The following is a 27,037-nucleotide window of genomic DNA, read 5'->3' as shown; positions in this document are numbered from 1 at the left end:
GTAGAAGTGAAGGAAAATCCCTTGATTGGCAATATCTATTCACTGGATGCAATTCCGTTGAAGACCATTACAACATATTTTTACTTTAAGTCAAAGGAGTCATCAAATTATATGTACCAGCAACAACTACCAAAAAAAAAACAAAAAAAAAAAACAGATTACCCATAACAATAAGGAAACTTCAATCCAAGAAGAGATCACTCTGGTGGAAAAACAAATCTGGTTACATTGCCAATTTCAAAAGCCGATACAAAAATTTATGCCTCCAGATAAAGACTGAATGCACCAATTATCACATTAAACAAGAGGAAAACCTTCTATGCACCAATTCTACCCACACTTTTTACAATTTTGTAAACAACGAACTAAAGGACTCAAGGTCCATCCCACCCCTGCTAGGACCTAATGGTAAAGACTGCAATGATGACACCATTAAAGCCAACATTTCTAACACATTCTTTGGCTCAGTATTTGTAAACAGCAATGGATCATTCCCAGTATTTCCTAGCCGAACCACAGACAACTACAATGACATAATACAAATTGATTTTACAGAAGACAATGTTGAAAAAGCACTACGGAATCTAAAACCATCTCTATCTATTGGACCAGATGGAATATGTGCCTACTTCTTAAAAAGCTATCCACTGCCATAGCCAAACCTCTAAGCATAATCTTTGAAAAATCTTTCAGGACCAGCTCCTTACCTTACCTATGGTCACAAGCCATAGTCATCCCCATCTTCAAAAAGGGAGACCCCAGCCTAGTTGAAAATTACAGACCAATCTCCTTATGCTGCATCACCTGTAAAGTCATGGAATCAATTATTAAACAATCCATTATCCTCCACCTAGAGACAGACAACCTACTCTCCATAAACAATTTGGTTTCAGGAAAAAACTATCCTGTAATCTGCAACTCTTACACTGCAAAAACATATGGACTACACAACTTGATCAGGGCAAAGCAATAGATGCAATCTACATAGACTTCTGTAAAGCCTTTGATTCAGTGGTACATGACAAACTACTCCTAAAACTAAAATCTTATGGTATCTCTGGACAACTGCATAACTGGATGGAAGCATTCCTGTCAAACAGACAACAAATGGTCAAAATTGGGAGTGTCCTATCAAATTCTGTATCTGTCAATAGTGGTGTCCCCCAAGGCAGTGTTCTAGGACCAACTTTCTTCATACTCTACATAAATGACCTCTGTGATCATATTAAGAGCAACTGCGTTCTTTTCGCTGTTGATGTAAAGCTGTTCAATACCACAGACAATACTGCTACCCTTCAAAAAAAATCTTCACTATGTATCAGAATGGTCAAACAAACGGCAACTTCAAATCTCAACAAATAAATGCTCTGTCTTACATATTGGCAAAAAAAATCCGAAAATAAAATACAAGCTGAATAGTCAAGATCTTGTTGATGATCCAAGCTCTGTAAAGGACCTTGGAATACTCATCTCTAATGATCTAAGTGCTAGAGCCCACTGTAACTACATAGCCAATAAGCCATTAAGAGTTGTTAACTTAATCTTATGTAGTTTTTTCTCTGGTAATATTACACTAATAACTAGAGCATACAAAACATTTGCTAGACCAATACTCGAATACTGCTCATCAGTCCGGAACCCACATTACGTATCTGATATTAACACAGTTGAGAAAGTCCAGAAATATTTCACAAGAGTTCTACACTCCTCTACTCGTTGTAGAATACCTTATGCCACCAGACTTGAAGTTCTAGACCTAGAAAACCTTGAATTATGCCCTCTTCGGTCTGATCTAGGTATGGTGTATAAAATCATATACTGCAATGTCCTACCTGTCAATGAATACTTCAGCTTCAACCATAACAATACACGAGCACACAATACATACAAACTAAGGTTAACCGCACCAAACTTGATTGCAGGAAATACGACTTCAGCAACAGAGTGGTCAATGTCTGGCATATTCTACCTGATTCTGTAGTTTCTTCCCCAAACCCCAAAAGCTTTAACCTTAGACTGTCTACTATTGACCTCACCCCTTTCCTAAGAGGTCTGTAGGGAGCATGCATAAGCGCACCATCGTGCCTACCATCCCTATCCTATTGTTTCTTTTATTTTTCTTATATGTACCCATTTCATGTATTCATAACTATGTATATACTTATAACTATTATCTTGTAAGCAATTGAGAAATTAAATAAATAATAAATAAATAAATAAAAAAAATAAAAAAATAAACAAACAAGTTTGATCATTCAAGGTAGGCAGGGCAACCATAAGTATTATTTCCAGACATGAAAATTGCATTAATCTAAAAGCTATCCCTCATGATCTCACATAGACTGGATAACTCTGCTGACACCTCCACCCTCTGATTAGGAAATCTGAAGTAGAGGAAATATTACCAAGACTATTGAGCTGCATTTCTTCTTGAACAGAAAAAAAGACCTTTCCCATTGGAGGAAGTTTAGCATCACACTATCTCCCAGCTCTCAATGTCTCTACCCTCCAGAGCTCAAGTTGTAACTTAATTTGATTCCTGACTAGTTAAAGGTTATATTTTGCTTCCTTTTGCTGGCCACCTGATAGGGTATGGGGGCCTATGCGTTGGAAGTTGGGCAATTGGGGATGGGTGGAAAAATGATGAGTGTATCAAAATACCCATAGGTTTATCAATTTGTCAATCAGAAAAACTAAGAGCAGTGACACAGGATCAGCACATCTTGGAGTGAGTGGTTCAGATTAATAATATTTCATTTCTAATTTTTTTAAAATGTACTCTCCATGTGAAAGTTGTAAATCTCAGCAAAAATACAGACCATACATTCCTTCGTTCACATCTTGGCTAGGGTGACCAGTTATTTTGTCTACATGTTACAGCAGCTGATCCAGATATATCAAAACCATCATTACATTGATAATTTATTTTCTTGCCATTCAGGTACTTCTGCACTGAATCTTCAAGAATCTCAGCATTTTCAACTGGAGGGGGTGTGGGACACATTGCACTGGAGCTCCTGATTCTTTGGTGGCACTGTAGCCCAGAGCCTGTTAGAGTCTTTTCCACCCATCAAGACCACCACCTACACCGGAGTTCCCGGGGAGTTGAAGCTCCCAATTCCTCAGGGAGCACTGTAACCCAGAGCCCATTGTAGCCTTTACCACCTGTAGGGTCCACTGGAGATCCTGGGGATCTGAAGCTCCCAATTTCCTGGGGTGTGCTGTGGCCCAGAGCCCGTTGGAGCCTCAATCAAAGGCTGAGCTCCAACTGCCCAAGTTCCAACGGCTGAAGGCTAGATCCCAGAGTGCTGACCTTCCAGCAAAACCTCTGCCTAAACTGCCACCTGCACCACTAATCTGAAGTCCTGATCACAGAGCACAGCCCTGCTGATTCAAGCAGCAGCCTAATTCTCAAGATCGCTGACCAAAGACGAGATCTGTGATAAGACAGACCTGATCCCTAAGTTCGCTAGATGATGAACTGAAGTGACAAGGGAAGAGTAGCCTTCTGCCAAAAAACATTCGCCTACATTTTCAGCCTAATACATGCCCCCTTTATATACCTCCCAGTAGCCACCCAAACCTAATCTTCTCCTCTTTCTGCCCTACATCTCCATTATTCTCTTCCTGCCCTAATATTTTTCCCCTCAATACAACTCAGTTTAATTGATAAACTGATCTTAACTAATTAATTAATTCTACAATTATTTATCTTTAGTGGTTAATAGGTTATTACAGATTATTAGTAACTAATGGTTGTTATTTAAGCTAATTAATTGTTTAGTATGATTGGACGGTTTAGTGTATAATTAGTGAGTAGTGCAGTTAATTGACTAGTATATTTAGTGATTAGTATAATTAATTATTAGAGTGATTATTGATTAGTTAAATTAATTGGCAAGTGTGATTAGTATAATTGACTGTTTGGTGTGATTTTACTTCATTGATTATCTTGTTTGATTGACAACCCAATCAACAACCCATCTCAACAAACCCACCATGCCAGGAAAACAATCCTAAAAAGAAAGAAATCTCCACTAAAGAACCACAAGACTCTTGCTCTTGCCTTATATGCAAGAGGAAGGAATCTTTAAAGGAGAATGAATCTTTAAAGGAGAATGAAAGGAATCTTTAAAGGAGAATGAAAATTACATCAAATGTTCTCTTTGCGACAACTACGCTCACCATAATCGCTTAGGATTACCCAAGCAAATGACTCTGTTTCTAAAATCATCTGACAATGCTTTTCCATATTTCTACCCACCGTGCAGACCCAAACTAAAAAAATACATTACCCTGTTTGATACCCTGTTTGAGTTGATACCATAGAAACATGTATAACATCCCTTGACACCATTGTTGCATCCCTGAATACGATACAAGCAAGACTAACAAACCTTGAAAAAAAGAGACAGCACAACAAAATGAACACCAAACATTACAAACCATACTTCTATACAACTGCAACCAAAACCCAATCCACAAAAAAACACAAATCCTTCGAATATCGATATCCCCATTCTCATTAAAGAAGTTGTTCAGTGTGAACGGAAATGACCAATCTTATTTGGTCTAGAGGTCAATGAAAATGATGACATCACTAACATTCAAACACATCATCCGACAATTATCAAACATCAAACATCTCCCCTGATGAAACACTTGATATTTCCCGTGTTGGTCCTGAGCTCAAAAATAAAGATGGATTGATGACCCCTCACCTCTGCAGGATCATTTGCAAAAACTAATCAAGCAAACACAAATTTATCTTCTCAATAAATTCACTCGCAAAGAGCAACAACAATCATAAGAACCTTTGTTCTCTCCGTGATCTAACTTTATAGCAACGTGTACAATCCCGGGAACTACATTCTGAGCTCAAAAGACTACACGAATTATGTAATACTAAACTATACATTGACTACCATGCAGATTGTATCAAAAACAAGAGCCACAACCCATGTCACAACAACCATCACCCAAACATCCAATGTTATGAATGCACACCCCTTACTTCCTCCAGACGCACTCCTCCATATCTTAAGTGCAAGCTACTCAATGCAGGAAGCCTCACAAATAAATGCATGAATTCTTCATCTTACTAAGCACAGCCACATTCAACATCATATTTGTCTGTGAGACATGGTTGAATGCATCTTTCCCAGACTCCATTACCACTGTAAGAGAATATCAAGTTTATCGGTCTGATCGCGGAATCCGTAGAGGAGGGGGAGTTGCTATATTCTACAAAAAGTCTCTAAATCTAAAAAAGATTCAAATTATACAAGAGCTTGCTCTTCCCGAAACCATCATCTGTGATCTGTCCTTAAATACCAAAATCCGCTTCTTACTTTGCTATCGAGCCCCTGACTATGATATAACTCATGCAAACAAGCTAACTTCACTACTGACATGGGCTGCCTCTTGCCCAAACCCTCTTATTTTCCTTGGTGATCTCAACTTACCTCTTATAAATTGGACACTAAATGAATGTACATCTGAACCCATTCATTCAACCCTATACAATGCTGTTACCATGCTGGGACTGGATCAATTAGTATATAACAACACCAGACTAAACAACTGCCTCAACCTTATCTTCTGCAACAGCTCAAACTCAATTTATGTCCTACAAATACAGGAACAATTTTCAAACAGTGACCATAGCATGATTGACTTTTGTCTAAATTTACAACCACTAAAAGAGGGTCATAATGATGGATCTCCAAAATAAAATTTTTAAAAAGCCAATTATGAACTCATAGCTGCCGACTTATCATCTCTTGATTGGCACATTTTGTTCTGACTGTAACACTACAGAAGAACATTATAACGCCTTCTTGCTTGAACTTGAAAGAGTCATTAAACTATATGTACCATTAGTAACCCCACTAAACAAACAAAAAAAAAATACCCAAAGTAATAAGAAAACTTCAATCTAAAAAGAATCCTTATGGTGTAAAAACAAAACTAAATACGTAGCTAACTTTAAAAACTGATACAACACTTTATGCTGACAGATAAAGGCAGAATGCACCACTGCAAGCAAGAGGAAAATCTTCTATGCACAAAATCCACCCGTGCCCTCTATATCTTTGTAATCACCAAACTTAACGACTCAAAAATCATCCCACCTCTAAAAGGTCCTAATGGGAAAAACTACAGCAATGAAGCTGTTAAGGCAAACCTCTTCAACACATTCTTCAGTTCAGTCTTTGTTAAAGTAATGGCTCATGCCCATCATTTCCTAATCATACGACAACTACCTGCAATGATCTACAAATTAACTTTACTGAAGATAACGTAGAAAATGCACTATGCCACCTTAAACCATCCTTATCTATTGGCCCTGATGGGTTATGTGCATTCTTCTTAAAAAAGCTCACCACTACCATAGCAGAACCACTAAGCATAATATATGAGTTATCATTCAGAACCAGCTCATTTCCAAACCCATGGTCTTTAGCAACGGTCATCCCTATTTTCAAAAACGGTGACCCTTGCTTGGTTGAAAACTACAGATCAATCTCATTGTGTTGTCAAAGTTATGGAATCAATTATTAATAAATGCATTGCCTTCCACCTCGAGTCTAACAACTTACTCTCCAATAAACAATTTGGTTTCAGAAAAAAAATATCCTGCAATTTGCAACTTCTACACTGCAGAAACATATGGACTACACTTCTTGACCAGGGTAAAGCAATAGATGTAATTTACATTGACTTCTGCAAAGCATTTGATTCAGTGGTACATGACAAACTACTATTAAAATTAAATTCTTACGGCATTTCCGGATCCCTTCACAAGTGGATTACTGCCTTCCTGACAAACAGGCAACAAATAGTAAAAATAGGAAACGCCCTATCAAACCCTGCACCAGTTATCAGCGATGTCCCTCAAGGAAGTGTTCCAAGACCCACACTCTAGACCTTTGTGATCACCTTATTATCAACTGCGTCTTCTTCGCTGATGATATAAAACTATTCAACACCACCACCAATGCTACTGTCCTTCAAAAAGACCTTGATTATTTGTCTCAATAGGCTAACAATTGGCAACTCCAAATATCTACCAACAAATGCTCTGTCCTACACATTGGTAAAAAAAATCTATATACCAAATACAATCTAGGAGGATATGACCTTGTTGATGACCCTCAATTTGTCAAGGATCTTGGAGTTCTCATACTGAATGATCTAAGCACCAAAGCTCACTGCAACAGTATTGCCAAAAAGGCTGTAAGAGTTGTAAATTTAATTTTATGAAGCTTCTCCTCTGTTAATACTGTTTTGCTAACTAGGGCATTCTAAACCTTTGCTAGACCAATACTTGAATTCAGCTCTACTGTCTGGAATTCGCACTGTACATCTGACATGAATACAATTGAGCAAGTCCAGAAGTATTTTACTAGAAGAGTAGTACATTCCTCTGTTCACAACAGAATACCCTACGGCACCAGACTTGAGATTTTTGGCTTAGACAACCTTGAACTACGTCGACTAAGATTAGACTTAAGCATAGTACATAAAATCACATGTTACATCTTACCAGTTAATGAATATTTCAGCTTTAACAACAACAACACTAAAGCGCACAACATATATAAACGAAATGTAAACCACTCTAAACTCGATTGCAGGAAGTATGATTTCAGCAACAGAGTGGTCAATGTCTGGAACTGTTTAGTTACAGCCTCTTTGGGCAATGAAGAGTATCAAGGATACTCGGAAAGGTGGAAAAAGGTTGCCACACTCTCCTTTTCTCCTAGTGCTCACCTATGCCAGAGAGCACCCTGCCATTCTTAACCTGCCAATCTTCTTCAAGCTGAGCAACCCTACTCTTCCATGAAACATGCCCCTCCCCCTTTAAAAGGGTGGAAGAGGGAAAGGCAAGCCAGCCAGGGCAGAGCCATTGGCACTCAGCTCCCTGCCAGCCCACATCTCTTCCCCTGCCTGGATTCTTCAGCAGTTGTTGGGGCTTGCCTGCCTGGAGGCATGGGGTTGCAACCAGGAAGCATGAGGCTATGCTGCCTGCATCCCCCAGGGCAGCCGCCCCTCCCTGGCCGGGCTGAGCATTTTGGCAGAGTGCAGACCACTGCTGTGACAGGTAGGGCTGATGGCAGGGAAGAAAGATCTGCTCTGGCCAGGCTTCACTGCCTTTTGGGCCTGCTCTGGCTGCCACCTGCTTTACCTCTGCTGTGCCTTGGGTCCTGCCTCAGCTCATGAGAAGACGACATGCCAATTCCAGGCCAGCCTGGCCAGTGGATGGGCAAACAGACGACCCTCGATGGAGGCATTTTCTCTCTTAGGCCTCCCACATGGAAGGCCCCATGGAAGCCAAAGCTGGGCCTGAAAGGCAGACGAGCCTTGCCATGCCCCCCACCAAGCAGCCCTCTGGCTGAGTGCAGCAAACCTGGTGTGGATCTTCCTTCCCTGCCATCAGCATTAGGGCTCGCTCAGAGCATTCTCACAGCAGCCAATGCACAAAGTGCATAGGTCGGTGGGCAGGAGAGGGAAGGGGCAGCAGGCAAAAGGGTGATGAGGGCAGCATAGCGTCATGCTCCCTGGTCAGCCCCTTCCATACCTGCACCAAGCAGGCAAGGCCCAGCAGCTGTGGATAATCCAAGCAGAGGGCAAGATCCAGGCTGGTGGGGACCCGAGTGGCAATGAGTCAACCCTGGCTCTGCTACCAGGCAAGCTGGAGGCTGGGGGCAGTGGGTGGGGGAAGCTTGCAAGGCCACAAGTGTCACATGGGATGGAGTCATGGCACTGGTGGCTTAGCAAGCCAGACAGGGACAATACATGGGGGGAGGCAGCTAGCGAGGCCCAAGCCAGCATCATTGCCCAGGATGGGACCCAGCCAGTGGGGAAGCCAGCCAGCTGAGCCCAGGAATGGTGTGGGAGACCTGCCAAGATCCAGGAATGGTGGGGGAGGCAGTGAGCAGCAGACAGATCAGGGCTGCTCAATTGGGTCACAGGCATCATGTGGGAAGGCTAGAATGCAAGCCACGAGAACCCAGCATGCCACATAGGAGGGGAGGAGTAACTAGGTGGGGCGAGCGGGGCGAGCATCGGGCTAGCGAGCATCGGGCAGCTGGGGCAAGAAAATGAGCAGCGACGGGATTACTGGGTTGGGGGCGTGGCCAGCCAGAAGTTACTACATGCCAAATCGTTCCTACCAGTTCACCTGAATCGGTGCGAACTGGCTGAATACCATCACTGGTCTGGTCTCCTACTGAGAATAGATACAAGCAACTTTTCCCATCAGGTGTTTCACAAATTCCCCCACATGGCCCTGAAGATGATTACCCATGTCCTCCTTCCCATCATATAAGTTATAATGCAAATAATAGGTTGAAGGATGAAACTGAAAGGTATGGAACTGAATGCTACTGGTATTAGCATCCAAGGAAAAGTCATAAAAAGGCAGTAAATGATGAAAATGGTAGGGGTGGGCAAATTTGATGCTACATCAGAAGAATTTCAGTGATAAGTGGTTACAGTGCTTGACTAGACCTTAGTATCCTGGAGGAAAATACGTGATTTATGAAATAGTGGAAAATTTGTGCAATTATTACACATGGATTTTAAAACTTAAATTAGAAGAAGATGCCATTGCTCCCATGGAAAGGGAAAAGTAGTAAGAGTAAGTGAAAAGCTAAAGGGAGGTTATTTTATTATTTGTTCCTGTGAATGTACCTAGGAAAGAAGTCCAAAAACAAAATGTGACAGTGAGCAAAATTGGGGAAGAGCAGCAGGATTTTATGCTGGGCAAGGGATATACAATTAATATTATTGTCCTTTAGCTGGAAAACAATGAAGACATTCTTAATTTCTTAAAATTAAGAAATGTTTGGATGTGAGATATAAATTCTATTATATGTCTCTTGATTTAGGAAAAGTTTATGATAAAAGGAACAGGCTTAAAATTATGGAATATTTTATGTGGAGTTGAAAGTTGGTTGCTAAATGTGATAATAGAGGTATTAGAGAGAAAGCAACCATGACAATCAAGGGAACACTCAACGAAGCAGGAAGTTAGACATGGATATGTGACACACACACACAGTATTACATAATTATTATATATTCCTTTATAAAAGTATAATGATATTTATAAAACTTAGGAGGAGCATGGGTTGTGGACATGAATGTTCATGTCCACAACCTATGCTCCTCCTAAGTTTTATAAATATCATTATACTTCATATTCATTTATGGGTGAAGTCACAATGTTGGCTGAGAATGTAAATGATTTCAATGAATGTTTAGATATGTGAATGGTGCAATGAGGAGCAATGTAGGAAACCCTCAAATAATTAAATTTGAAAGGGAAAAGAGAATAAAAATGATTAATAAATGTAAAAAATGAAGTAAATTGTTCAATCTAAATATCTTGGTAGAGTGTGAAAACAGATGGAGAAGTTAAGATAAGTAATATGTGTAACATATATGAGATTTTAAAAATGATAGTCAGTTTTATGTTCTATGGCATCATAGGATTGAGAAGGAGAGGCTAATTATGAAATAGAAATCCATGTTAATGAAAATATATTCTACTTTCACCATTTAACAGGGACATTATATTTTACAAATCTAGCAATAAAATATTGAAAAAGCCTTTTCAATATGACAGAACTTTTTCAAAATAACATGAAAGAGCCAGTGAAGTAAAAGCAAATTCATTTCCAATTCTAACTTCAGTTCTACATGGTGAAGATCTGTAATAATACCTGAACAACGTGGAGTTTGTGTCCAATGGTTCTTTGAACATGTAATGAAAGAACTTCCAAGAAGAGCATAACCTGGGTTGCATCGATAGTACACCTTCTCCTGGGGCAAATACTTTGCCTTTATTTCACTAGTAATCTGACCATTTGGAATTTCAAAGGGAGAAGAACATCTTACATCTAAAATGGAAATAAAAATGGTCCCATACAAATAAAATGCACTTGGTTTTCCTAAAGCAAATGTCTGAAAACATACTGTCATACAAAACTGTCAACACACACCATATAACACAGAAAATACAAGGGTGATGCTGCAGGCTTGAGGCTGCTTCCCTTTGAGGTGAGGAGAGTGTGAGGCTACAGACAGAGGAACCTCCTCTTCCTCCTACAGCACTTGTTTCTACTCATCTTGAAGAAATGAAACCAGGTGCTTTCAGTCAATGCTGTGATGATATTTCATCAGCCATAGATTAATGGTAGTGTTGTGTTTGTGTAAATAATTTTCTCTGAAACTTCTTTTGTATGATGATTGTTAACTTGGAGGGTCGAAGAACCTGTATCCTCTAATTTTGTTTGTAAAAGCTGAAGAAGAATACAATGTGGATACATAGTTGGTAATTGTGTATTAGAGCAATTCTGAAATGTTGTATTGAAAACTGGATATCCTGCAAGAAATTTAAATCCTTCTATGAACTACATGCAGAAAAGAAGCTGTCTAATGAACCTCTCTGCATGATGAACTATTCTAGACTTTTCCCTTCCAATCCAATCCAATCATGGAGCATGCAGCTGTAATCCTCAACCCTAGGCTGTGAGGGAGATGGTCTCAATAACCTTTGCTGATATTTAGAAACCATCAGATTTGGGTGAGAGAGAACAGATTAATATAAAGGTTACTTAATCTGCTCTGTTGTTTTATTTTTTTTACAGTTGATTATACTGAGGATGTGATATTTGGTTTTTATATTCTACATGAGCAGCCAACAGACTCTAGATTGTGATGGCGTAGAAGTGAAGGAAAAATAAATAAGCAAACAGGTTTGATCGTTCAAGGTAGGCAGGACAACCATAAGTACTATTTCCAGACATAAAAATTGCATTAATCTAAAAGCTATCCCTCATGACCTCACATAGACTGGATATCTAGTCTGACACCTCCACCCTCTGATTAGGAAGCGCTGAAGCAGAGGAAATGCTACCAAAACATTTCTTCTTGAACAGAAAAGAAGACCTTTCCCATTGGAGGAAGTTCAGCATCGCTCTATCTCCCAACCCTCAATGTCTCCACCCTCTAGAGCTCAAGATACCAGTTACCATTGGCAAGAGTCTCCCCATCCTTTATAATTATTCTGAAGAGTAGTCCTGCAATTAAGTTGTAACTTAATTTTTTTCCTGACTAGTTAAAGGGTATATTTTGCTCCTTTTTGCTGGCCACCTGAGGGGGAATGGGGGCCTATGGGTTGGAAGTTGGGCAATTGGGGATGAGTGGAAAAATAATGAGTGTATCAAAATGCCCATAGGTTTATCAATTTGTCAATCAGAAAAACTAAGAGCAATGATACAGGATTAGCTCATGTTGGGGTGAATGGTTCAGATTAATAATATTTCATTTTTGAATTTTTAAAAAAATGTACTTTCCATATGAATGTTGTGAATCTCAGCAAAAATATAGACCATATATTCCTACCTACACATCTTGGCAAGCGTGACCACTTATTTTTTCTACATGTTACAGCAGCTGATCCATACATATCAAAACCATCATTACACTGATAATTTATTTTTTCGCCATTCAGGTACTTCTTCGTTGTATTTTCAACAATTTCAGCATTTTCAACTGGATGGGGTGTTGGACATGCTGCATCTAAATAGATAGAGGATACAAAACTTCAATTTTCTGAAGTGATTCAAGAGAGATAGAGTATAGGCCAAAAATAAATTAGGACAAAATATATTATCAACATTAGGCCAGCTAAAGTTACAAAATTGTTCAGATGTTGATCAGTTCCAATAATGCTTCCATTGGTTAATTTAATCTAGCCTTCTTTGCCCATACAATGTAAAGATTCATTCAATCTCTGAAACAACAAATGCCTGTTTGTCTGAGTCTGCATAGATTGAAAGAGTAAGACAGCAAGTTGGGCCTCTTCCTTTAAGCATCACTTTTCAACAATGTTGTTTTGAAAACAATTACTGTGAGAAGATCAAAAATAAAATTACTGTACCTTTACAAGTGAAAGATCCTACCCATTTTCCTCTTGTACATGTTTTTCTAGTAGATTCTTTAGTATCAAATCCATGATTGCATATATAATTTATTATTTTTCCAGAATCATATTCCAGTTCTCTATCTTCTTCCTCCAGTGAAGCATTGGGAATTTCTGGGGCAGGACCACATGACTTTTCTGGAAAAAGAAAGGACAACTTTCAGTACAAATCGATTTATGCCAATTTATGCCAATTTATTTTTTTAAATATTAAAAAAATCAGCATATCATTATCAATAGCAATTTTAAAAAGCTAAGATGCAAGAGCCCTGTTCAGTTTACCCTAACCTTTGCAAAGAATTCATTCATAGGAGATTGTCTGTTTCAGAAGTCCAATGCATTTTTTAAAGATAAAATTCTAAATACAGATAGTCCTTGAATTATGATCATAATTGACCCCAAAATTGATGTTGCTAAGTGAAACATTTGTGAAGTGAGTTTGCCCCATTTTATGATTTTTGTTGCCACACTTATTAAGTGAATCGTTTTTTAAGCTAGGTAAACATGGTTGATAATTGAATCTGGCTTCCCCATTGACTTTCCTTGTCAGGAGGTCACAAAAGCTGATCACATGAGCCCAGGATACTGCAACCGTCATAAATATGAACCATTTCCCAGCATCTGAATTTTGATCATGGGACCATGGGGATGCTGCAACAGTTGTATGAAAAATGGTCATAAGTTACTTTTTTCAGTGCTGTTGTAATTTTGAACAGTCACTAAATGAACTGTTGTAAGTTGAGGACTACCTATATCGCAGAAGATTTTGAGAGATAATCTATATGATTAAGTCAAAAGAGCATAAATTAATATTATCAAAGTATAATTTATTGTGCATTTACTTCAGCAAGGGAAAAAACCTGAAGAAATTGATTAAAGTTTCGTTTCAGACTTACATAACTGCTTCTCTGCCCTGATTTTCTCAAAGAGAAACCACAAAGAGTTTTGAAGTATTTCAGGATTTATTAAAATTACATTCTAAAAGCAAATTAATAGAAACCTGCTGATTGATTTATACTATACTTTGAATTACTTCTATACTTTGAATTAGAAATAGAGTGATTTTTAGACTACGCACATATGTTTAATTTTCATAGTTGTTTGTGTTTTAGTTTTAACTCTGTTCATTGCTTAGAGTCACTTTTGTGAGATAAACTATATAAATTATTAAGTATTAAAACACTTTTAAAAAGTTTTTCTTCAACTATCTTCAAAGGAGGAAACCAGAGGCCAGGTTCTTAATGACAATTAAACTGAAGACAGAAGTTATGTCCGATTAAGGCCCTGATAGAAGCAAATGTACAAAAAGCTAAAAACAATTGAGGAAAGCCAGCAGGTGACTTTAGCTTCAAACACCAGGTCATACTGACAAAAAATTAAGCAGTCCGGCTAGGAATTATGCATTAAATTTAATTATTGATGCTCTATGGATTTATTATCTCTTATTCCTGTTCTACAAGTGTGCTCAATAAACTGTATGTTTCCATGTAATCTGGAACCTTTTTATAGACTAGTTCCCCTAAATTAAGGACAGATTGATATTACCCAATCTAGATCATTCTCTTGTTCATTTTATTCATTTTACAGGAGAACCTTTTCAAATGCTGTTGAAATTTTAGCAACTTTATTTCTTTTAGTGGGGAAGTTGCCATTGAAATTATTTAAAGGTCAAGATAATTTTTTGCACCTTTATGTTTTTGCTGCCTTGTGAGATTAGTTATCTCCCAAGGTGGTGGTAGATGGGCTGTTGAATTCTATAGTCACATTCTCAGTAGTCAGGGATAGGTGGGGATGTTATTTCATTGTTTAACCTTTACTTTTTTTCTGTATACTTCCCAATAACAAGAATCAGGTCTTGAGTATACAGACTTTAAGATTTCCAGCCTTTTGTCTTTCAGTTCTGTCACTACAGCCGTAACTCAAAATAATTATGCATATATTTCTGAATACTCATGGGTGATAATCATACACTTCGATTCTTAGATCATCAAGGTCAGCCTTATCTATTCTCTACTTATGTACTAATCAATTACTACCAACCTGCCTTTAATCGAGGACCTGTGTACTGCAGGAGTCAAAAAGAGGGCTGTGAAAATATTTACAGATCCCTCACATCCAGGACTTAAACTGTTTCAACTCCTTCCCTCAAAATGATTCTACAGAGCACTATACACCAGAACAACTAGACACAAGAACAGTTTTTTCCCAAACGCTATCACTCTGCTGAAGAAATAATTCCCTCAACACTGTCCAACTATTTACAAATCTGCACTACTATTACTATTAATCTTCTCATCACTCCTTATCACCCATTCCCTCCCACTTGTGACTGTATGACTGTTACTTTGTCGCTTATATCCTTACGATTTATATTGACTGTTTCCAAGTATGAGTTGATTGCTTATTGTACCCTATGACTATTATTGAGCGTTGTACCTTATGATTCTTGACTCCTGATGAATGTATCTTTTCTTTTATGTATACTGAGAGCATTTGCACCAAGACAAATTCCTTGTGTGTCCAATCACATTTGGCCAATAAAAGAATTCTAATTCTAATCCAGTCAAGAAAGGACTTAACTACTAATGTACCTATCAGGTTGAAATCAAGCATTTATAAATAACATTTACACACTCTGAACTTCCCTAAGGTGAGAAAGGCATTATTTAAATCTAGACATAGCTTCCTTCCCTCTGTATTACTGCAAGGCAGGTAGCTAAATTTTCATTATTTTCTCTGCTCATGAGTTGCTTATAAGACAGAAACAAGAAGAGGTGCTCACTGCACTGTACTTTTCACAAGGCCATTCATCATATAAATATATAGGGTGAATGGCCCTATATAAGGTTATATTAGTCCTATTATGCCGCTGAAAAACTGGACAGGCACCTAGATAAATTATTTTTTAATTTGAAAGTCGTATCAGTCACTCGATAGATAAGCTTTGCAGTGGAAAACAGGATCTGTGGGACGTGCCATCCACACAGTAGGCAGGTGAGCACCTGGGGTGGCCACTGGCAGTAATGAATGTGCATCCCAGCTGGTAGCTCCTCCCTCGCCTCTCTGGCAGTCTGGGACTGACATAATCTCTTTATCAAAGAAATTCCTCAGTTTCAAACTTTCTATGTTTCATCTGATCTGGGTCCTTTTACAGTTGCTTATAAAGCAAGTAAGGAAGATATAACAGAACACAATGTAAGGCTGAGGTGGAGTAACGGGGATAAAATATATTCTGAGGATGGAAATATAGTAGGATTTGAATGTTTAAGAGGCTATAAACCACATCTAAATACCGGATCATTAAGAATTAATTGTGTTGACAGGAAATCTGACTATCTGGATTGCATTCCTTTGTGTATATTTTCAGGAAAGTGCACACCTGCCTACTGTGTGGATGGCACGTCCCAGGGATCCTGCTTCATCCACACAAACATGTCGTCATTCTGTGCTCCATTCAAAATCCAAGAAAGAAACACTCAGACTCCAATGGTTAGAGCAGAGATTTTCCTTTTACTGAATTTCAAAGTGGAAGCTACAGAGAAGATTCTGAATCTAAAGAATTTGGCACGCAGATCACATATACAAAAGGGATGGAATTGTTCCCAACCCCCAAAGTCCAAAAGACTCTTCCAATTAAAAGTTCTGCATATGAGAATGGTAAATAAGATAGGTAATTGTTATAACTCCCCTTCAAAATTCAAACATACAAAACAGAAAGCAGCCGTTTCACAATTAAATCAAATGGAAAGAAGTCTTACAAGATAACGGCTGGCAGAAACCACAGCATAAATCTTTACTCTGTCCGGCAAACCAGTCCTGGCAATAAATCTCCAGCCTCAGAGCTCTTTGCTATAACGTCCTCACTCAAATAGTCATTTTGTTCCTGGTGAAATGTACCAGCCCAGCTGTGTCCTTTTATACTCATTAAGGCCACGTGCTAATTTACTGACTTGCCCTTCTCATTCGCTCCAATCAATGTTTGTCCTGATGCCTCCCTTCAGATTGATGTTTCCTGGTTCTTCTAGTTCTGGCGTCAATCCACGATCTAACAGTCATCAGAGTCAAAACTCCCAGCAGGATCGATCCTTCCAGTCACAACACTATCCCTCACCGCAGGGCCCTTCCCCCGAGTCTGACGATCAACTTGACGATGTTTCATTGACAACCACACCCTGTCATCCACAGCCAATGGAGGCGTCGCTCGACGCGAATGATCTGTGAAACGTTTATAATCTGCTTTCGCTCGTTCCAATTGTCTCAGATGGTCTACACATTGGAGACTTGGAAAAGAAATGGCGTTCTGCGACCAAGCCACCAACGGATCGTGCAAACGCAACCAGGACATTCCGAGCACCAAAGGGAGATGAAGGTTCGAGGTGATATAAAAACTTATCACCTCCTCATGATCCCCAATGATCATACGCACTGGCTGGGTGACGAAACGAATGGGCCCAGACTTAAGCTCACGCCCATCCACGGTTTCCACCTTAATGGGTGGATCCACAGCAACCAATGGGATCTCATAGTGCGTAGCAAAAGCTTGGTCCATAAAGCTGGTTGTAGCCCCTGAGTCCACCAACGCAACAGCGGGAATTCCCTCCTTCTGTGACTGTAAAAAAATTTGAGTGTCCAAAAGTAAATGCCGAGGAGGGCCAGGATTTGCTTCAGCAATTTGAGATGGGGATGTGAAACATGCCCAACCTAGGGTTTCCTTGAGGTCAGGTCTACCCTGTTTTCCTGACGAGCCAAGAGTGGTTTCAGGTACGGGTCTGCGGGTCCCTCTCCGTTTGCAGGAATTAACAAAATGTCCCAGACCCCCGCAATAAAGGCACAAGCCTTCCTGAAACCTTCTCGAACGTTCTCACGCCGTTAAGCGAAGGTGGAGTGCTCCCAACTTCATCGGCTCCTCCGTCTTAACCGTAGCTTGTGAATGAAAAGGAGAAGGTGGTTCCACAACGGGCCGTCTGCTTCTGCACTGTTGTAAACGGGCTTCAATCCATAAGCACTGAACTATCAATGCATCCAAAGTTAAAGCCCGCTCTGCATGGACCAGCTCATCTTTGATGGCATCAGACAAGCCTTCCTGGAATGCAGCCATATGAGCCGGTTCGTTCCAGTTAGAGTCCATACACAGCAAATGAAATTCTGCAACGTATTCCTGCAGGGAACGTTTCCCCTGATTAATGTCCCGTAACCGTCTGTCCACAGTTTGACTTTTAATTGGGTTTTCAAACATAACCCTCATTTGTTGCAGAAAACCCTGAAAATTATCCAGTTAAAGGGCTATCTTGAGTTAACAAGGGAGTAGCCCATTTGGCAGCCTGCCCGGACAAAAGACTAATAATAAATCCTATCTTAGGAAAGTCTTCAGGCCTCAAGGACATAAACAATTGACACTGCCCCAGAAATGCTGGAAACATGTCCATTTGTCCTGAAAATTTCTCCGGCATGGATACTGGGCTTTTCCTCACAGGAGGGGCAGGGGGAACAGCAGCAGGGCTTGGTAAGCTGGAAACATAATTCAGCAATTGTGTTACCTGATTCTGAAGCGTCACATTGCTTTGCAGTAGCTGATTAATTTGTTGTTGTTGCTGCTCTACCAAATGCTGAAGTTGATTTGAATCCATCTTGCTTTAAAAGATGGTTTGTTTGGGCCAGGAACAATAATGTTATGACTCCCCTTCGAAATTCAAACAGACAAAACAGAAAGCAGCCATTTCACAATTAAATCAAACGGAAAGAAGTCTTACAAGATAACGGCTGGCAGAAACCACAGCATAAATCTTTACTCTGTCTGCCAAACCAGTCCTGGCAATAAATCTCCAGCCTCAGAGCTCTTTGCTATAACGTCCTCACTCAAATAGTCATTTTGTTCCTGGTGAAATGTACCAGCCCAGCTGTGTCCTTTTATACTCATTAAGGCCACGTGCTAATTTACTGACTTGCCCTTCTCATTCGCTCCAATCAATGTTTGTCCTGATGCCTCCCTTCAGATTGACGTTTCCTGGTTCTTCTAATTCTGGCGTCAATCCACGATCTAACAGTCATCAGAGTCAAAACTCCCAGCAGGATCGATCCTTCCAGTCACAACAGGTAATGGTATATAAGATGAGTATGAATTTAATTGAAGTCCATACAAAGAGAGGTAATCTGGGGCCAAGCCACTTTCTAAAAAGAAGTTTTATGTTTTTGTGTTTTGTGTGTTTATGTTTGACTGAGAATTAATAAAACCTTGGAGGAATGTCAGATGAGAATAATTGTAAACAAGCCAGAGGAAAATATAAATATGATGACTATATAACAGATAAATATAGAAAAGAAATGTAATTGAATAAGAGTAAAGAGAAATAACGAGAAATTTGTTAAAAGATATTTATGTGTCCATATGGAAATGGAGTAAATTAGAATTATGCAGTATAAAATAATGTTTTATCTGCCTTGTAAAGATTTACAATAGAAAGAGGTTTTATGTTTTTAATGTTAATGATGTTTTGTTTGTCTTTAAAATTAATAAAATTTGTTGAAAAAAAAAAGTTCTGCATATGATCATGTGGGCATCTTCAGGTGGTGATGAGGCCTCTGTCCGTTGACCTTGACATATTTTGATAAAACTTCGCAGCTGCGCAAAAGGAAAGAAAGCTAGGCAAGGAAATAGAAGCTTAAAGACAAGAATTTATACTCCCCCTCCTCCTTCTTACCCACAGCACAGGAATGTAACACCTCCTGCTTTCTTCCCCTTCAAGTCCCCCCTCCCCCCATTACTAATGACAGCCGAAAGAGAGCAGTGAGCATAGCAGCAGAAAAGGTGTGGAAGGGATCTTGAGGCTGACATTCGGACCCCCTAGAAAAAGGACATTTGTCCCTGTAAGAGAGAATAACATAAAATACATGTTAACAATTGCACACATTTCTATGGTTTATCAGGATACTTTGTATAAAAGTCTTTGACCAGTTCAGGAGCCCTAATATCTTTCTCATTTACCCACTCGGCACAGGATGGAGGAAAATGTTTCCAAGCTACGATATATTGGAGACAGCCTCTCCATCTCCGAGAGTCTAAAATCTCTTTAATCTCGAAATGTTGTTCACCCTCAATCAGCAATGGTACGGTGGGATCAGTCTGGGTCGGTCTCAATGTAGAGGTATGCTCGGGTTTCAACAAATTAACATGGAAAACTGGATGAATTCGATGAAGAGTTTTTGGCAGTGTCAATTGAACTGTCACAGGGTTCACAATTCGTTCAACTGGGAAAGGACCCACATACTTAGGGCCCAATTTCTTCGACTTCTGGGTGGTCTGTAAATATTTGTTTGAGAGAAAAACTTTGTCACCTACTTGATAAGACTTCTATGGAGTTCTCTTTCTGTCAGCAAATTTCTTATGAGACTGGTGCGCATCGTCCAACGCTTTACGATCCACCGGTGAGTTGAGTTGAAGTTGAGATAACCATTCATCCAACGACTGGATGTTGGGTCTTTCCCGAGGAAGCTCAGGTATGGGCACAAAATCCTGCCCTGTGGCCACTTTGAACGGTGTAAAACCAGTACTGCTGTGGACAGAATTGTTGTATGCCACCTCCGCAAAAGGCAGCAGATCAGCCCAGTTGTCCTGCTGATAGTTTATGTAACACCTGAGGTATTGCTCTAACACTGCGTTAATTTTCTCACAGGCCCCATTGGTTTGAGGATGGTGGGCAGAGCTCAAACCCTGGGTGGAGCCTATTAATTTCAAAAATTCCCTCCAAAAGTTTGAGGTGAATTGGACCCCTCAATCCGAAACTATACACTCAGGGATACCATGCAGTCTATAGATGTGTACAATGAAAAGTTTAGCCAAAGATTTTGCTGAGGGAATCTTGGAGCAAGGTATGAAATGTGCCTGCTTGGAGAACAAATCGGTTACCACCCAGATAACCATGTGCCCAGTACTCTCGGGTAAGTCTACTATAAAATCCATGGAGATTTCCTTCCAAGGAGCAGTCAGCCTGGCTACATTCTGTAATAGACCTGGTGGCTTACCAGGAGGCCTCTTGGCTGAGGTGCAAACTGGACAGCTAGCTACATAAGTCTCAATGTCCTTTTTCAATGAGGGCCACCAGAACTGCTGCTTAACCAGGTGTAAGGTCTTCACGAAACCAAAGTGACCAGCTGCCTTGGAATCATGGGTCTGTTGTAGCACTTGGCTTCTCAATGTCTCTGGTACATACAACTTCGCTCCCATCCAGGCCAAGCCATCTCTAATAGTGCAGTTATTCGCATTCGCCAGGAACCACTCATTTGTCTTCAATGCTTCCTTAAATCGCTCTGTCAATTCATAGGGCAGCTCCACTTCTTGCTTCTTCTTTTATGCTCTGGTGACCACCGGGGCAGCCAATTACAGCCTTATTACTTCTTGACGAACACTGTTATATTGAGGCATTCTAGACAACGCATCTGCCATAAAAAATTTTCCTCCCGGGATGTACTTCAAAGAGAAATTGAATCGGTTGAAATACTGGGCTCACCTAACCTGCTTGGGAGATAACTTTCGAGGGATTTTTAAGGCCTCTAAGTTCTTGTGGTCAGTCCATACCTCAAATGGGTGCTTCGCTCCTTCCAAAAAGTGCCTCCAAGTTAGTAGAGCTCAACAAACTGCAAAAGCTTCCTTCTCCCAGACAGCCCATCTCCTCTCAGTTTCAGTCAACTTACGGGAGGTGTAGGCACAAGGTTGTAGGGTTCCTTTCTCATTTAGTTGAAGTAAGACTGCCCCAACAGCCACATCACTCACATCGGCTTGGATCATGAAATGTCCGGGTGTTTCAGTACCGGTTCTGCAGCAAACAGTTGCTTTAATTTTTCAAAAGCCCCTTGGCATTCCATGAACCACTCCAATGGTTTGCTGGGCTTTGGTTTTGTCCCCCCTTTTGTCTTTAAGAGATTGGTGATGGGCATTGCTATGCTGGCGAAGGACGGGATGAATTGCTGGTAAAAATTGGCAAACGCTAAGAAGCTTTGAAGCTGCTTATGGGTCCTTGGCGGGGCCCAGTCCAATACAGCTCGTACCTTCTCTGGATCCATTTCGATGCCCTCATGCGAAATGCGATATCCCAGATAGTCAATTTTCTCTTGATGGAATTCACATTTGGACAGTTTAGCATACAATTTGGCAGCTCGCAATTTATGTAGCACCGAGCGTACCAATTTCACATGTTCATCTCTAGTCTCTGTATAGATAAGGATATCACTCAGGTAAACCAGGACCCCCTTGTATAAATGTTCGTGGAGCACTTGATTGATCATTTGCATGAAAACGGCTGGAGCCCCCTGTAGGCCAAAGGGGAGAACATTGAACTGGAAACAACCCATCGAGCAATTAAACACAGTTTTCCACTCGTCTCCTTCTTTAATTCGGATTCAGTAATACGCCTCCCTCAGGTCCAACTTTGTGAAAATCTTCCCTTTGGCCAGGTGAGCTAACATGTCCTTCATCAGGGGGAGGGGGTACACGTTCTCCACGGAAACCGTGTTTAAGTTTCGGTAGTCGACCACCAAGCGTTTGGAGCCATCTTTCTTTTCACGGAACAACACTGGGGCTGCCACCCGAGGTCTAGCGAGTTGGATGAAACCATGTTTCAAATTCTTATTGATAAACGATCTCAACTCTTCCAATTCCTGGGGTGTCATCGAATACAGTTTCGGTTTCGGGAGCGTCACCCCCGGTAGAAATTCAATGCTACAATCAGTTGACTGATGAGGGGCGAGCTCATCAGAAGCCTTTTCACTAAACACCTCTCTTAAGTCCCAATATTCCTTCGGGATTTTCTCCTCCCCCTCCAAGCTCTCGGCACCTGCAGAAGCTGACTCAACCAGGTTCTGAAGCTTCGGATGGAATCGCTCCTCCCCTTCCAGCCGCCGATCAATGCAAATCCATATCCACCCTTTCCTCCAATTCACATGGGGATTCCACTTCCGGAGCCAGGGCAGTCCCAATATTAAAGGATGTTCCATCCCAGGGGCCACAATAAAGCACAGGGTCTCGCTATGATTTCCCATGGTCATCTCTAGGGGTTCCGTTATAAATGTGCAGGGCAACCTCCCGACACTGATCCATCCAGTTGGCAAAAGGATATGGGCATTTTTAAAGTTGTCAGTCTGATGCCCATGTCCTTACCTACTTTCATGCTGATTATGCACCTCGTGCACCCAGAGTCTAATAAGGCCAACATCTCCCCTTCGGTCCCTGAAGTGAGCACCCTTAATTTTATTGGGGTGGTCATGGGTCCCTTTTTAGGACTTACCGGGACATCGTCTTCCGAGTCAGTTTCACTCTTGTCGAGGAAGGTCGGAGGTCCCAGCTCCTCTCCGGCCGGAGGGGCGACCTCTACAACCTCCCCTGTCTTTAACCTGGTTTCGCGAGGCTTAGTTGGGGGGGTTTCGGGCTTCCTCCCTGCCCTCTGCGTTCCCTTTGGGTCCAGCTAGACCTTGCAATCTGCAATCCGGTGGCTCTCCCTCCAGCATCGAAAACAGGCAGTGGATTTGGGTCTCACCATCACTCCTCCCTTCCGAGGTTTTGGGGCCTCTCAGAGACAGCGGTTTGCTCCATACAGGGCCTCATCTGCATCTGCTTCGGGTCAGATCTATTTCCACTTCTTCCACTAGCAAGTATCACTGTTGCAGATCATATGGATCCCTTCTGGAGATGCACATGTGGTATATATCTTCATTTAGGCCATCTTTGTAGGCTTCTATCAGGGCCCCCTGGGACCAGCCTCGGATGTGGCATGCCAGCTGTCTGAACTCTTGGGTGTAGTCAGCAACTGATCTCCCCCCTTGATTTATGGTTTTCATTCTGATCCTAGCCTTTCTCTCTGCTAGAGGGTCCTCAAACCTTCTCCTCAATGCAGTCATGAAGACATTGAGATTCCACAGTTGGGGGAAGTTGTCATTATACAAAGTCACCATCCAGTCTGCCGCTATCCCCTCCAGGGCCCTGGTAACACATCTCACTTTGACTGCTTCAGAAGTGAATTCCCTCTCATATTCCTCCATATAGCTCCAGACTTGTGCCAGGAAGAAACCCAAATCCTTGGGATTTCCCCCAAACTTCACGTCTAATGGAGGCAGATTGAGGGCTGTGCGTCTTCCAGGGATCACACTTCCCGCTGGGGGCCCTGGGGCAGCAGCCAGCTGCTGCGCTGGTGTAGGCTGGGCTAGGGGGATGGGGGCAGCCCGACTTCCCTGGCTGAACTCGCTCCCCCTTCCCCCTCATACCTTGGAGCTATGCGAGGCTTTTCAAAGGCATCCTTGAGGAGTTGTCTGGCTTGATCTAACATGCATTCCATCTCTTCCCTTTCTTGCCACAGCTGCTCCCTCGCCTGTCTTCAGGTGACAGTGATCCCAGGAAGGGGGCAGTCGGGATCCCTTCATCCAACACCCAATGACCATCTGGGCCTCTCAGCTGGGACTTCTTCCAGAGTAAGGTTCGCTAGCAGGTCGGTGGCTGGCACCTCCAGTAGCAGCACCGACTGCCCCCTCACAGCTGCCTGGCCGTCTTCATCACTAGCTGGAGATGACATGATGTGAAACCCCTTCGGAAGAAAAGTTGATATTTTCTCTGGGTGGGCTGATGGGGGAGATTCAGAACAATGTCATTCTGTGCTCCGTTCAAAATCCAAGAAAGAAACACTCAGACTCCAATGGTTAGAGCAGAGATTTTCCTTTTACTGAATTTCAAAGTGGAAGCTACAGAATCTAAAGAACTTGGTGCTCAGATCACATATACAAAAGGGATGGAATTGTTCCCACCCCCCAAAGTCCAAAAGACTCTTCCAATTAAAAGTTCTGATCATGTGGGCATCTTCAGGTGGTGATGAGGCCTCTGTCCGTTGACCTTGACATATTTTGATAAAACTTCGCAGCTGCGCAAAAGGAAAGAAAGCTAGGCAAGGAAATAGAATCTTAAAGACAAGAATTTATACTCCCCCTCCTCCTTCTTACCCACAGCACAGGAATGTAACACCTCCAGCTTTCTTCCCCTTCAAGTCCCCCCTCCCCCGTTACTAATGACAGCTGAAAGAGAGCAGTGAGCATAGCAGCAGAAAAGGTGTGGAAGGGATCTTGGATGGCCAGCGAAGGCCTGGACTGTAACACAGCTGATTCACAGCAGATCAGCTGACTATTGGATTGTGAGCAGGCACATGGAGTTGGATGTGCCAGCCTGGGTTGGGCGGCTGGGGCATTACTGGACCGCAGCAGCCCTATTGACAGCAAGCAATAGGTGGGAGGGGAAGCGGGTAGGACCACAGGGTGGGATGGAGCACTATATAAGGGGTGGTGAAGTAAACCATGGTAACACAGACTTTGATTCCTTTTTTAGTTGGCCACTTCATGCCAGGTTCGCATTTACCAGATAAACATTACCATACCAAGCTAGATTTTCTTGACGTGGGACACTAAAACATGACAGATTAATGTTTAGGTTGTAAATTCTATGTTGCAATGGGGTAAAATTATTAGAGATCTGTGTAAATGGATTTTCCTCTCTCTTTGCTCCCCTTTTTATTTTGTCTCTCAGCTATTATCAGTCATGAACTAAATGCCTAACATACACAAACTTCTTTTAAGGAAGACACTATTGTATTTGCAAAAGGCAGAAGGAAAACATTTTAATCTCTTTCTTCCATATTTTCTCATACTAAAGATCTGCATTACACAAGTTCAGCTAACCCTTCTTAAAATGTCAATTTATATCTTCTCCTTCAACATGGGCTAATCCAGGGCCATCTTAACAGCATTATGGGCCCCAGGCAAAGCAGTGTACTGGGGCCCCTAAAACAACTACTCACAGGAATAAAAATATAAATGGTTGATAAAATTAAGCATATATTTGCATGTTAGTATTAATAAAAAATGCAGTAAAATGTAATAAGTATGTTGCTGTATTTAAATGATACAAGATGATTTGAAGAGTTAACATACACAGATTAGTATGGGGCCCCTATGCTCATGCAAGTGCCCATCAGGCCAATGTGTGACAGCCCCGGGATAATCAGAGTAGATGTGACTGAGTCAACAGATAAGAAAGTTTACCATCTATACTTAAAATGCCTATTTAAGAAATATCAATTTTAGCTCCCTAGAAAATCAAGTATTAGAAACATTCAAAAAAGAAAGCCTAGTGGGTTGTTGGTAAACTGGATGTTTTATGATTTCTCTTTGGGGAATGAGTGATGATGATGATGATGGTGGTGGTGATGATGATAGTACACTGTGTTCTCAGCTGTGAAAAAATGTTTCTCAACTAAGAAAAAAAAAGAAAATGTAGATTGCAGAATATTGCAGGAATATTTCACAAAATGAGGACATTTGTAAATGGCAGAAGATCTTATATAATTTTTCATTATAAAGCAGTTTCTTTCTGAGAGAGTTACTTTATCTTGGTTCATAATACTATAGTTTCTAATTCCATTACAGGGCAGTAAAATACTTTCTGACACTAACATAGTGACACAGCAGCTCTGGTATCATAAAATTGATTTCTTTCCTAAAGTACAATTTTTGTTTATAAAGGACAAATCTATAAAGAATACACATGGATTATACCTCTACATGTTGGTGTTTGTGACCAATGGCCATTTTGACAAGTCACACTTGCAGATCCTTCCATTATGTAGAGATCTTGGAACTGATAAGTGTTGTGGTTAACGGGCAGCAGGTATGGATGGCTGAGGAGATCGAGGACTCAGATGAGGGGCCAGAACCATTAGGGAGTGGACTGCTGGCTTCAGAGATTGTGCGGCTGGCAGCAGTGATGAGGAGGTTCCCAAGGAGCCTGTGCCAAGTGCGCGTACACTCAGGATTGCTTGGAGAAAAGAGCAGCTATAACAGCACGGGTGACTCGGGACTAAAGCTGCAAAGTAATGGCCACTCCTTCAAGAAGATAAAAGCCAGCTGTGAACTAACATACTTTGCAGAAGGCAAAGACATTTTGAACTCAGCCTCGTGGACATTACAGTTGGTATTTGAAGACTCTTGTAAATTATTTCTTATCTGTTGTTTTTT

The 27,037-nt window shown here is 41.0% G+C and overlaps 1 protein-coding gene across 12 annotated transcripts in view; it reads right to left on the bottom strand.

The window, feature by feature from the left end:
• Positions 1-27,037, bottom strand: part of LOC113436187 (complement factor H-related protein 5-like) — a 256,629-nt gene that overhangs the window by 46,049 nt on the left and 183,543 nt on the right. For 11 of the 12 annotated variants that reach the window (XM_087930322.1, XM_087930326.1, XM_087930328.1 and 8 more), the window contains 3 exons: positions 12,956-13,135; positions 12,418-12,594; positions 10,734-10,910 (listed from right to left, as the gene is read on the bottom strand). The exons of the other annotated variant lie outside the window; for it this stretch is intronic. In XM_087930322.1, coding sequence (XP_087786448.1) covers positions 10,734-10,910; positions 12,418-12,594; positions 12,956-13,135 — 534 coding nt within the window. The remainder of the gene's footprint in view (positions 1-10,733; positions 10,911-12,417; positions 12,595-12,955; positions 13,136-27,037) is intronic. 12 annotated transcript variants of the gene reach the window in all.

This window comes from Pseudonaja textilis, chromosome 3 (genome assembly GCF_049901715.1).
Source record: "Pseudonaja textilis isolate UNSWEBS1 chromosome 3, rPseTex1.2, whole genome shotgun sequence".
Taxonomy (NCBI): Eukaryota; Metazoa; Chordata; class Lepidosauria; order Squamata; family Elapidae; genus Pseudonaja; species Pseudonaja textilis.
The sequence above is the reverse complement of the archived record's forward strand: the minus strand, read 5'-3'. Positions and strand labels throughout refer to the sequence as shown.